This window comes from Alexandromys fortis, unplaced genomic scaffold, assembly GCF_014885135.2.
Source record: "Alexandromys fortis isolate MF-2015 unplaced genomic scaffold, M_Fortis_MF-2015_v1.1 scaffold_253, whole genome shotgun sequence".
Classification (NCBI taxonomy): Eukaryota; Metazoa; Chordata; class Mammalia; order Rodentia; family Cricetidae; genus Alexandromys; species Alexandromys fortis.
Genome location: NW_026068124.1, coordinates 1,156,267 through 1,169,276, shown reverse-complemented (window position 1 = coordinate 1,169,276; position 13,010 = coordinate 1,156,267). Strand labels below are relative to the sequence as shown.

At 40.2% G+C, this 13,010-nt stretch overlaps 1 protein-coding gene across 1 annotated transcript; it reads right to left on the bottom strand.

The window, feature by feature from the left end:
* Positions 1 to 11,208: 11,208 nt before the first annotated feature.
* LOC126490618 (olfactory receptor 145-like) lies at positions 11,209 to 12,153 on the bottom strand. Its single transcript, XM_050125675.1, has one exon. It carries the CDS (start codon positions 12,139 to 12,141, stop codon positions 11,209 to 11,211), a length of 933 nt encoding a protein of 310 aa, XP_049981632.1. The 5' UTR covers positions 12,142 to 12,153.
* Between the last annotated feature and the right edge of the window lie 857 nt (positions 12,154 to 13,010).

Genomic DNA, 13,010 nt, shown 5'->3' with positions numbered 1-13,010 from the left:
GACTGGGAGAAGATCGTCACCAACCCTGCAACAGACAAAGGTCTGATCTCCAAAATATATAAAGAATGCAATGTGTCAATTTTATTGTATTGTATTGTATTATTATATTATACTATACTCTATTATATACCCTTAGAAGCCTGTTTTCTAATGAAAGAAGAAAAGGAGATAGATCCTGATGGGAGGGAAGGGAAGGTGGAACTGGGAGTAAAGAGAGGCAAAGGTATAATTGGGGTATATTATGTGAGTAAAAGAAACTGTTCTCATAAAAGAGAAACAAAGAAGATGAAATGGCACAAACCTGATCAGAAAGAAGAGATAGTACCAGATAGGGCTTCACTATCATGGCTACACCTCAGAGAGCTTCTGGGAAAATAGCTAGAATTAATCTGTTCACACTTAAAGTGAGACTTCCTGTCTCAAGTACTCTAATCCAGACAATCGCTCACAGACATGCCAGACGCCTGTCTACCAAGTGATCTTAAATACGTTTGCAGTAGTAATCATGACATAGAGCAAACAAAATTAGATTTTTGGCTACAGAATAAAGTCCTACCTCAAAAAATAAAAATAATAAATAAATAAGCAAGATGTTGTGTGAACATATGTTTCCTCTAGGGTAACTATCCAGGTGTGTAATTTCTGGGTCATGGGGCAAAGTGTTAATTTCATAAAACATTGCCAAACTGTTTCTTCAAAAAGATACCAAGAGGAAAAATAAAAATAAAGTGTGCTTTCAGAGTTAGACCTCAAAAAATAATCAGAGAAGACAGAAGCAACTTAGCGACGTGGGAGGGCCTTTCGAGGCAGAATTGCATACTGTTACGTCATTAACAGGATACTTATTCCATCTACCTTTTCATCACAGTTTCAGATATACCATATTTATTGAAGTTACAGATTTCTAAGGGCTGTTTTCTTGTGTACATGATTGATAGGCCCCTCTAGATTAACTCATGTGAGGAGACAACAGCATGTCATTGAAATCATGTAGTCCTGGGGTATTTAGGTTGGCTTGACTCCACCAAGGGACTGAGGTAGAGCTCAGATACCATCCTTGTGACCAATTATCACATAATAGTATATGTAAAAGAATTAAAGATAAATTTTCAAATACTATTAAGTCTATAAAATATCCATGCTTAATCAGGAGAAAACAGCCTTTCCATATTGGGCTTCCGCAAATTCCTGCTGCCTCCATGTCCCCATTTTCACGTAGTATTTTAAATCTAAGTGGGAGAGGAGGTGATAATGATGCTTCCTCCCTCCTTCCCATGATATTTCAAATTCAAAGGAGTGAAATTGTGGTATTTTCCCGTTCTTCAAAGTAGTGAGTTACCAAGGAAATGGGAGGCAGAATCCAAAGTTAACCTGAAGGAGAGAGTCCATCCTCAATAACCCCCAAACTTGCAAAATCCCTGAGTAAGCACCTATCATGTGTTCTATGGTTTCAATAATACCTCCATATGGAAAGCACTCACGATGGGGGACTTAGTTCAAGGACTTTCACTTATGTCCTTTCATAAGTAACCAAATTTTGTCTGGAAATTTCTAAAAGTCCATCTGTTAGTCATTCTAGAACATGGATACAAAGAAGAACACAACATTCCCCCTTAAAGCAGATTTCTCAGTGGGCACTCCCTTTATTATTGGGCTATAATCAATGTGAGTTATCACACTTATTAACCCAGGAAAATTGTTACTAGCTCCTTCCATATCCCAATTAAGCACTTAGAAAATGAGTTTTGAAATCTTATTTCTCAGCACAACTCTGGCTTTTCTGCTCGCCAACTGTGTGATCCTGGGAAGTTTGTTTATCCTTTCTATGAGTTCCTAATTTTGATGTAAAAATGGAGAAAAAACAAAATGCAGAGGATATTTTCATAAATAAATGAAGCAGAATCAACCCTGAGCTTCTCGGTGCTGCCAAGCCTGAAGGCAGTGAAGGTTGGTCACAGCGCCCCCACTCTGGTCAGGCACCATTACGGTAAGTGAGAGAGGAAGTAGAACGGTTCCTGTACTGGGGAAAGAAGAAGGTCTGAAGAGATGAGGAATGGGCTGACATGGATGACCTGCTTGCCACCTGGGGCCATTCCCAGGCCTGGGCTGCTGCCAAGGGCCTTGTCTTGGTCCTTAGCCCTGATGCAGCAATGGGTCTGTGTTGAGCGGACCCTGCTGCCAGGGGCACAGGTGAGCTGGTCCTGTGTCTGTGAGAGAATGAGAGCCTCCCTCGCTCTCTCCCTCATGTGCCATGCAGTGATATGGTTGAGGGAAATATGCCTCCCACCCCTTGCCATCTGGCGATGGCAGAAGAGTTGGCCTCAGGGGCATAAAAATAGAAAAGCTGCCTCTGCCCTTCGTCAACTGCAGCAATCAGGAGAGCGAACCCTGCACCTCCCCTGGGCACAACAGTAAAGCTGGCCCTGGTGATGTGAGTGTGGGTGCCCTGGACCCAAGTATGTGAGAAGAGGAGACGCGGCCATGCTCCTCGGTGCCTGATGCACTGCGTGAACTAGCTGAGGCGGGGCTGGAGTGTTCACCTGGATGGTGAAGATGAAGGCAAACTGGCTGGCGCAACTGACCAGCTATCACCCAGACCCAGAACCAGCACTAGGAATTGGCCCAACCCAGCATCCACCTCATCTATGAACTGTTGGAGTATATGAAGGGGCCAGACCTGCAGATTCAAAGCGAAAGGATCTCCAAGACATAGAACAACAGGTTATCCAAGAGGAGTCCCAGCAAGGGCTCAGTATTTATAGGGTAGCAGAAACCAGTGACCTCAAACTGGACAAACAATACATTGCAACAAATACTTGCAAGTATCTCTGAACTCTGCTGGAGCACTTTTAACCTTTCATAATTGTCTTATAATTTACATATATACACATGTGTCTGTGTGTGTCTATACATGTATATATATGATTAATTTATTGTGCAAAGTATATTGTGTGATCTAAGAATTAATATTAGTCATTGAAAGTGAAGTGAAAGATGCCTCAGTGGATCAAGGGTTGCTATGCCAACATGAAGACTGCCATGGCTACCTTTAATTGTCAACTTGACTCAAACTGGGAAGTGAGTATTGTAGCATGATTAATAAAAACCCAGAGACAGAAATTGGGATCCAATCCAAAGGTCAGGAAAGCTAAACAGTCAGCCACTGGCTCTTACCTCTATTTCAGTCCAAAATGATGATCCTGCCTCCAGTAATCTCAGAATGAGACGGAGACTGAGTTGTCACCTCCTGTTTTAAAATCCTCTCTAGTTTTTGGATTAAGGACATGCACCACTACCCCCTGGTTTCTATGGCAAGTTAGTGTGGCTACTGGGATTAAAGGTGTGTGTGCGTGTGTCACTGTGGCTTCTGGGATTAAGGATGTGTGTCATTGCTGCCTGATCTGTAAGGCTGGTCAGGGTAGCTGTTTTACTTTTCTGATCTTCATGCAAGCTTTATTTATTAAAATTCAAATGAAATGCCACTACAGAGTATTTATGAAGGTTTATCTGCATGGAGTTGGCCTGTGGGCATGTCTGTGGGATATTATCTTAATTGAGTTAAATGATGTGGGGAAGTCACTGTTTTTTATCGCTGAGTAGTATTCTAATGTGTATATATTCCACACTTTCTTCATCCATTCTTCCATTGAAGGACATCTAGGTTGTTTCCAGGTTCTGGCTATTACAAATAATGCTGCTATGAACATAGTTGAACAAATGCCCCTGTCATATGATCGGGCATCTCTTGGGTATATTCCCAAGACCCAGGCCACTGCAGGTGATACCATTCCCTAAACAAGGGGTCCTGTTAAGAGTGGAGAAATGAAACTGAACTCATGCAAGCAAGCGAGCGAGCACTCATTTCCCTCTGCTCTTGATTCCCCACAATAAAGAACTCTAACCCCGAATTGTAAGTTAAAATGCACCCTTTCTCAACTAAATAGCTTTGCTTTATTCCTTTTATGGTAATTATGCTTTCTTTTTTATTTTTAAAATTTATATTAATATTCATAGTATTAGATTTTATTGTGACATTTTCTTTTTATTATTTCTTTTGGTTTGGGGAATTATAATCATATCATTTCTCCCTTCCCTTTCCGCCCTACAAACCCTTCCATATATACTTACTTGTTCTTCTTCAAATTCATTTTAAATGCTTGCTCCTTTTTCATAATTGTTGTTGCTTTTTGACGGGGTAATTTATCACTATTACAGAAAGGAAACGAGAACAAGGCCCTGAAATGCGCAGCACATGGATAAAACGGCATGATGGAGCAGGAAGAAGTGGATCCCACGGTGTACTGGCCACCGGTCTAGCAAAGTGGGAGCTTTCAGATTCAGTGAAAACCCAGTCTCAAAAGAACAAAATGGAGAGCAATAGGGGAAAACACAGACACCAGCCTCTGGCCTGTACATGTGAAGGCTGAGAAAAAGAGATCACACGGTCACATCTGAACACAGGCAATCAAGGTGACAAACCACTTCTAGGGAGAGCATGAGAGACAGAATAGTACCCAGAATAATCAATGGCCTAGGACCGAATTGTTCAAAACTGTCAACATATAAATAGCAAAGAAAGAAATCAACCAAAAGAAAAACTTTAAAGCAAGTCCTGCAGCTGAGAACAAAATGCTTGAAGTAAATAAATCTGAAATTAAACCCAAACAATATTCTACATTTAAGGGAATGAATCTGTCAGTTCACCAAATCAAGACCTGCCCCTCTCATTTAAAAGGGATCATAAGTTGCAGTTGCTTGCGCACATTAAATTATACCCCAGTGTATGTTCACTTAGCAATTACTGGCTGTGTTTATAAAACGTTAGGGACAAGGTGGTGAGAATTTCCAAGGCGGGGGATAAATTATGTTACTAACAACTTAAGGGGCGAACTGAAAACAATCTCAAGCTAAGTTATTCTCTTGCTCTTTTCTCCCATATAGGCTTCCCTTCACTTACTTTAATTCAATTTGATGCTGAGTATTTCATGATTTTATTTCTTAACTCCTAATTAGATCAAAACTTTATTCACAATAAGTTCTAAGTCTTGTAGCCTTGTTGTACTTTAACACTTCCATCGATAATCATTGGTACATTCAAAAACTCATTAACTATAATGGAATTTCATATAAATATTGTATATAGAGATATATCTATATCACAAGACTATAAGTCTTGGGATCCTTTCTTATTCTCTGAAAAAAATCGGATTTTTTTAAGCAATCATATTATTCTCACTTTAATTTATTTTTTTTTAAAAATGCAATATTGGCTACAGAGCTAGATTGACTGAAAGTTTCTGCTGTCAAAGTCAAGGCATTTGTGAAAGAAACCTTTCCCTTTCTCAGTCAGCTCAGTGTCCAGTCAGGTAAATGGCAGAAGCTGCTGCGAAGAAACTAGGGAGCTGCTGGGCACAAGACCCTTCAAAGCTCTGTTGGTTTTTGAAGGATGTGGTTTTGAGAAGGGTGTTAGTACAACAGAGTTGTATTAATTAATACAAAAATGCTGTAAAATCTATTTTTATTAAGGAGCATAAAAGACACAAAAGGCATTATCACTGAGCTACAAAGTGTCTCATGGGTAGGTTTGCTCAGAACAATTCCCAAAACCACAAGTGTAATTTCCTAAAAGGACGATATATGGGTTAATGAGTAGAAGCAGGGAAATTATCCTAAGCATAACAAAGACATTTTAATTAATTGATAAATTAAATTAACCCTTTCATATATAAAAGGAAACTACACAATTTAAAGAAAACAATGGAGCGAAACTCTCTAATCAGGTACAAATTCCTGTGTAATCCTCTCTGTGGGACACATGAAACTGTCTACAGGGACAGAAACCCACACTCAGTGATGAGCGCCAATATTTTTGAAATATTGAGGAATTCTATTCTGGATCCTGCTTTAATTACTTTCCTGATCCTGTGATAAAATCTTCTGGAAAAAATTAAAAAGGAAGGGTTGATCTTGGTTCACACTTAGAGGAAGAGCCCATCTTGGTGCGGAAGGAAGTCCAAGGCACGGGAGAATGAAGCAGCCATGACATCACACCCACAGTCAGGAAGCAGGAAGCCATCATGGTGCTCAGCTCACTTTCTTCATTGTGGACAGGCTAAATCCTCAACAATGAAATGGACCTTCTCACTGTGGCTAACCTACTCACAGCAGTCTCTCAGACACTCTCAGGGGAACCTTAATCTAGATGACACCTTACAGAAGGTTACAGGTGCTGTCTCCTAGGTGAATCCCGATATTTTAAGATGATAATTCACAGTAACCATGACAGTTCCTCAAGAATAGGTGGGGGCCTTTAATCCCAGCACTCGGGAGGCAGAGGCAGGTGGATCTCTGTGAGTTCGAGACTAGCCTGGTCTACAAGAGCTAGTTCCAGGGACAGGCTCTAAAACCACAGAGAAACCCTATCTCGAAAAACCAAAAAAAAAAAAAAAAAAGAATAGGTGGGGGCTCCCAAACCCTCCCAACCATGATGAAATGTTGACAGGCCAGAGCTAGTGCACAAGTGCAAATAACCACGGTTGCTGTGACTTCATGACCCTGGCAGCTATGTCATATCCAGGAGATGGAGTTTTACAGCTCTCCTCCCATCATCCAACTCGTACATTCTTTCCCGCCTTCCTCTTCAGTGTTCTCTGAGCTTAGGAGGAAGAGTTATAACATCCTGCACAGGGTAGGACATTCAACAATTATTTATTCACAGCATGTTGATCAGTTGTAGTTTTCTTCTAGAACAAGAAGCTTTGCCTGGGGGACTTGGTTTTTATCCAGGTGACTGACAGGCCTATTTGGGTTGACCTTTGATGAATGAGAGACAGTATATATGTCTTTATACATTGTCAGAAAGCATCCTTTTAGATATCAGTATTATAAGGCTTATGGCTCCTGGGACTAGCTTGAGGGGCTTATCTATTCAAAATATTACATCTCCTACCAAGGTCAGAAATGCAACTCACCTTTTATGCTTCAGATCAGTTACGGTGAGTTTCAGGAATTTATGTTTGTATTTCTTATCCTTAGTTACTCATAGTTGCAAATGGATACTTAAATATATCTTATAGATATATAATTGAAATTCAAGAAAATGAACATAATTCATGTGACCAGTTCAGTAATTTTAACAAATTATGAATCCATGCAATTAAGATGTGCTGTTTCACTTTTCTGAAAGGTTCGATATTTGGGGCGAGAGAGGTGGTTCAGAGGTTAAGAGCACTGACTGCTCTCCTGGAGGATTCTGGTTCCCTTCCCAGCACCCACATGGCAGCTCACAACTGTCTGTAACTCCAGTTTGAGAATATCTGACACCTTCACATAGACATACATTCAAGCAAAATACCTTGGACATAAAATATATAAAGAACTCGTTTAAAAAAATACTTTCAAATGTTCTATTCTTTAATAAGTTACCCCTTGCCTGTTGTGTGACACTATCTCAAGGGATACATGAGAAAATGTCTACTCATTCCAGATTAGGGAACCAATGGCAGAACAAAATCAGAATACTAACAAATCCAACTTGGTGAACCAATGAGTTTATTGGTGTTCCTTACAGGAGTAGGGGTGAGGAATTAATTACAGGAGCAGGAATTACTCATATACAGCCTCATCAGCAAAACCCACCCCAGTATGAGTGATTCATGAAAGCTGGGAATCTGGGGCTCACTGCACAATTCTCAGATTGACAGATTGGTGTCTCTTCCATGCAGCACATTTGGCCTGAGCCTCTTCCAAGCAGCTCAGCTGGTCCTTTCTGCCAGGTTTGGGCCTGTTCTAGGCAGTTCAAGTTGTCGGAGAATGTCTGTCCAGGATGCTCACTGCTTATAAGCATATGAAAAGGGAGGGGTCCAGAAAACTAGGTTGATTTCAGGGACTTCCTGAAGCAACTGAGTTCTTAACTTCCTAAACTAAGAACTGAAGAAAAGTTCTTAACTTCTCTGAAGCTCTTTAGAGAGTTTCCGTGCAGGATGGAGTATTTCTCCTCCTCTTAGAACATCTTGTGCCTGATGGAGCTTCCCTCCAAGGTAGAACGCTTTTATAGAAAAGGAAGCTGCTAAACCCTACCTTACACTTCAGTCCTAAGCAATTACTGGATAGATAAGGTTTTCCTATTTTTAAAAATATGAAATAGGTTAGCCACTTTTTTTATTGATTTTTATTGAGCTCTACATTGCAGGGAAGGGAGCAAAGAAAAATGTTAGCCACTTTAATGGAAAGTTTTTTCCCTCACCATAAAGATTTGAGGTTTGTTCTTGCTGAGATTCTTTCCTGTGTGTATCTGCCCCCGGTTGTTGTTAAATAGTATTCTCTTGCATGAATATGTTGAAATTCACATGTTAATTTACCACTTTGGGAAGATTTGGATTGCTTGCAATTGAAGGCTAAGATAAATAAAGCTGCTATAAATGTCCATACATAAGTTTCTATGGATATATGCTTCCAACTGTGTTTTTGTCAATACTTAGAAGTGGATTTTCTGTATCAAAGAGAACATCTAATTTTAACTTTACGAAAATCATTTCCAGTGTTTTCTAAAGTGGTTCTGCCATTTTGCACTTTTATCACCCATAAAAGTGCTCATGTGCTGATTAGTACTTGGTATTGTCAGTATCTTTAATGTATCTAGTTCTATTGGATGTCTAAAGGCATGGGAATTTTACCTGCATTTTCCCTTATCATTTATAACATTACAGTGTTCTTCACATTCGTATCCTTTTACCTGATCACACATTGTTTATTGGGCAATTATGTTTTCTAAACAATGAGTCTGGACATGTACAGACACAGCAGGCATCACTGACAGTTTCTTTCCTTCTTTCTTCACTTGCCTTTATGTTTTGTCCAAAACCCATGCCACACAAATATAAATAAGCAGGTACAGCTACTGTTTTAGATTCTAACTCAGCAAACTCACAACCTCTACCAAGAAAATGTGGGCTATATCAAGGTTTCTGCCTTTCCTGGCTGTGGAGCTGGCTCGCCACACTCCCCAGGGATGGTTCAATAGTGCCCCAACTCCCCTTCCTATAACAGAGAGATAAGCATCATTTCTCCATCCTGGCTCCTGAAGATGAAATGGGCGGTAAGAACCTCTTCCTCAAGACTTCCACCCTGCAATATCATTCCAGAGCATTGTACAAAATCCAGGTGTCAGCTTCCATAGGTATTAGCAATACTAGGAAGGGCACTTCATTGTCTAGTTACAGGTGTCTGTGGACAAGGCTATGAGCGACAGGCAGGAAGTCTGAGTTTGAACATTTGGCTAACCTAAGGCAAACAGGCAACTGATGCCCCATTGCTGTGGCAGGTGCCACTGAGAAAACAGGAGCACAGAGATTGCTGAGGAAATGAGGAGCCTGCATATTCAGTTGAGTAAGAGACGTTCAGAGTCCCCTACTCCTCTATTTTAGCTCAGGGTGGCCTCAAAGCCATTATCCTGACTCGACATCTGTTTTCCCAATATTTGTGTTAAGTAGCCTGCTTTAGTCAACTCCTATAGGAACTCGTTGGTCACCGTAGTCATGATGAGTCTGGAGTAGAAACACAGCACCTCAAAATTGCTTGTTAAAAGAAATAACGTCCATCTCACTGGGCAAGCAAGAGAGTAGCAAGCGCATCAGAACGATTCATCTATAAAACCCCTTTCTCTTTAAGCTGAGGAAAGCTGTCACAGAAAAGGGATTGGACCAAGAGGCCAGATCTATCCAAGGGTCTATTTTACCTGGGTTCTGATATTTAAATGATTTTTTTCTTTTTTTTTTCCTGTTACCTAACATAAGGAAATAGCTCAAGAAAGCCTGAGACAGAAGAAATTGTTTCTATTTATTATAGTAAAAGAACCAAACATACATTTTTTATTCATTGCTTTAAAATTCATATTTCTAGTCATCTAGCACTAGCGCTCAGGGGAAAAGAAGTCTTCCCACCATGACACCAAAAAATACTAAATAAAAAGATCAAAAGTGAAAGCATTCAGCCACTAATATGTTTAGCTTGTCTTGAAAATTCAATGCAAATAAATTGTCTTTTCTAATAAGCAGACGTTTGATGCTGCCTTGATAAATAAATGCATCCCCCAAATCATTCACTGAGCCCTTAAACCACCCAGAACCTTGTGTGGTTATCCCAAATAACAGATTTCTCCATCAATACTCAACTACCTAAATTCACCCTCCCCCCAAAAAGCAAGAACTCTAAATTTGTTGGGCGCTGGTGGTATATGCCTTTAATCCCAGCACTCAGGAGGCAGAGACATCTCTGTGAGTTTGAGGCCAGCCTGGTCTACAAGAGGTAGTTTCAGGACAAGTTCCAAAACTAGAGAGAAACTCTGTTTCAAAAAACAAAAAAAAAAAATCCAAATTCTACTCATTTGTCTTAATAGATAATTTTACACTTACTATCTTTAAAAACACAAAGCCTCTGGAAGTCCCAATGCAGAGAATTATGGTACAGAGTTCCACACACGGCCTCAGTCCTACCTCAGTAAGAACCACATAATACAGTAGTATTTTCCCTTTTCTCTTGGACAAGACAGACTTAATGAAGTTTTCTTTTCATGTCTTCTTTAACAATAATAATAAAATTGGAAAATGTTTTTGAGGAGTTGTGTTATTACGGATTGAATCAGATTTTAATGTGTGGCTAAAGTTGTAAGAGGGAAATCAGAAATAATGATAATGTTTTAAGAAAACACAGCATAAAAAAATATATATGCTGTTACTCAGGGGATAAAAACTATCAGTTTCCACAAATGTGCTCAAATCTAGTTGGTTGGATTCTGTTTACTTTATATTTTTATTATTGTTAATAACTTAGAATAAATTAAATTCCTTCTGAAACGTTTTCAACAATAAGTAGTCTACAGAAATATAAAATATGCATAAAATTAAAAATCTGGAAAGATTTTAAACAGAGCAAAGGTCAAGAAGAATAGAGCTATGTTAAACTCTTCTTCAGTAAAGACTTGAAACTCTGTCTCTGGAATACTGCAGCTCACTAGTAGAGCAAGTGTCCAGTATACATGAAGACCTAAGCTCATTCCCTAGCACCATAAATGTCTTATACAAGAAGATAAATTTAATCAAACCTTGATCCCCTCATAGCAACATTGAATCTTCTTATCAAAGCACTGTTCTTTCCATATGAATACTACTCGTTTACCATACTTATCACTGCACCTCATGATATAGCTCCTCAAAAAATTATTCTCTTGCTCAAGGTTTTCCTCAAAGCAACTTTAACATCTTTATTTCTCAAGCTATAGATCAGAGGGTTCAGCATTGGTACTACGATGGTATAGAACAATGAAGACACTTTTCCTTGGTCAAGGGACAAAACGGAAGGTGGCTGAAGGTACATGAAAGCCCCAGAACCAAAGAAAAGACAAACCACAATCATGTGGGAGCTGCAGGTGCTGAAGGCCTTGGACCTGCCCTCTGTGGAATGCATGCGAAGGATGCTAGAGAGGATGAGGGCATAAGAAATGAAGATGGTGACAATGGGCACTCCAATATCAAAGCTCACAAAAATAAAGACTACTAGCTCTTTCACATAGGTGCTGGTGCAAGAGTGTTCCAGAAGGGGAAGTATGTCACACATGTAGTGGTTGACAAGGTTGTCAGCACAGAAGGTCAGTCTTGCCATGGATATTGTGTGGGCCATGGCTCCAACAAAGCCCATTAAATATACACCAAGCAAAAGGAGTAAGCATACCTTGGGAGACATGGTAACCATATACATCAGGGGATGACAGATGGCAACATAACGGTCATATGCCATGGCTGACAGAATGAAGGACTCAGAGATTACAAAGAAACAGAAGAAAAAAAGCTGGGTCATACACCCTGAGTGAGAGATAATATTCTTATTTGAAATAAAACTCATCAACATTTTCGGGGAGATGGTGGATGAGTAACAGGAATCTATTAAGGAAAGATTGAAGAGAAAGAAGTACATGGGGGTGTGTAAGTGAGAATTCAGCCCAATCAGGGTGATCAATCCCAGGTTACCCAACACGGTGACCAAATAAAAACCTAGGAACAAAAAGAAGAGAGGCATGAGGAATCCTGGCTGGTCTGTCAGGCCTGCAAGGATGAACTCTGTCACAGAGTAGTTCTTTGCAGTCATTCTTCTCAGGAGCAAGACCTGCATGACAAAGAGGACCAGTGGAGAAAAAGGAACATCATCACCATCCTCACAAACCTAAGTACCCTTCAGGAAAAAGGAATCCAAAGGAGAAGCGAACTCCATTAGGAAGGTTTAAGCTATTTAAAGTGGGTAGTCGTGAACTCCCAAGTGACTCCTGAGCACAGTGAAGATCTCCACTTATGCTCCATATGAGGGCGAGCATTAGGGATATCTTTTAGACTCACAAGTCGGTCATTTACCATATCCTCCATTCTCAAGCCTCTACACCAGTCATTGAAATCTGGACCTCTACTCTTCAGTGAATCCAAACAGGCAGAAAACAACCTGGCCCTGGGTCAGCACAGTAACAAGGTGAAATACTGTTTCCCACAGTCTCTTAACCCAACTGCACATACATTTAGTAATAGTGATCTAGGCTAACACACATTGAGGGGTACTGGGGAAGGCTCTAAGAATATGTAACACCATACAACCGTCTATACTCTACAGATGAGCCACAGAGTACTCAAAGCCACAAACCCTCCAGGCCATAGAAAGAAAGGGAGCTCTGGCCTTTCCACACAAGCTCATTCCTAACCTGTGTTTCACAGCTGGTCAAGATCACACTTGCATGGACTTCCTTTACTCACAGCAGGGATGGATGTTCTGCCTACTGTCTCTCCTCACAAGTGTTCTGGGGGAGATAAAGACCTGATGAATAGAAGATAACACCTTAGACCTCTGGACCATCTTCCCAGGCCAAAGCTCAGAATCTTTAGTTTATCTTGTAATCCACTCTGTATTGAAAGCCCTGACTTACAATTGTTGTTTATCCACTAGCCTTTCAGCTTCCAAGAGGACAGCTCCTG

Coding starts and splice junctions, on each gene's coding strand:
- LOC126490618 (XM_050125675.1), bottom strand. CDS start 12,141: ATGACTGCAAAGAACTACTCTGTGACAGAGTTCATCCTTGCAGGCCTG.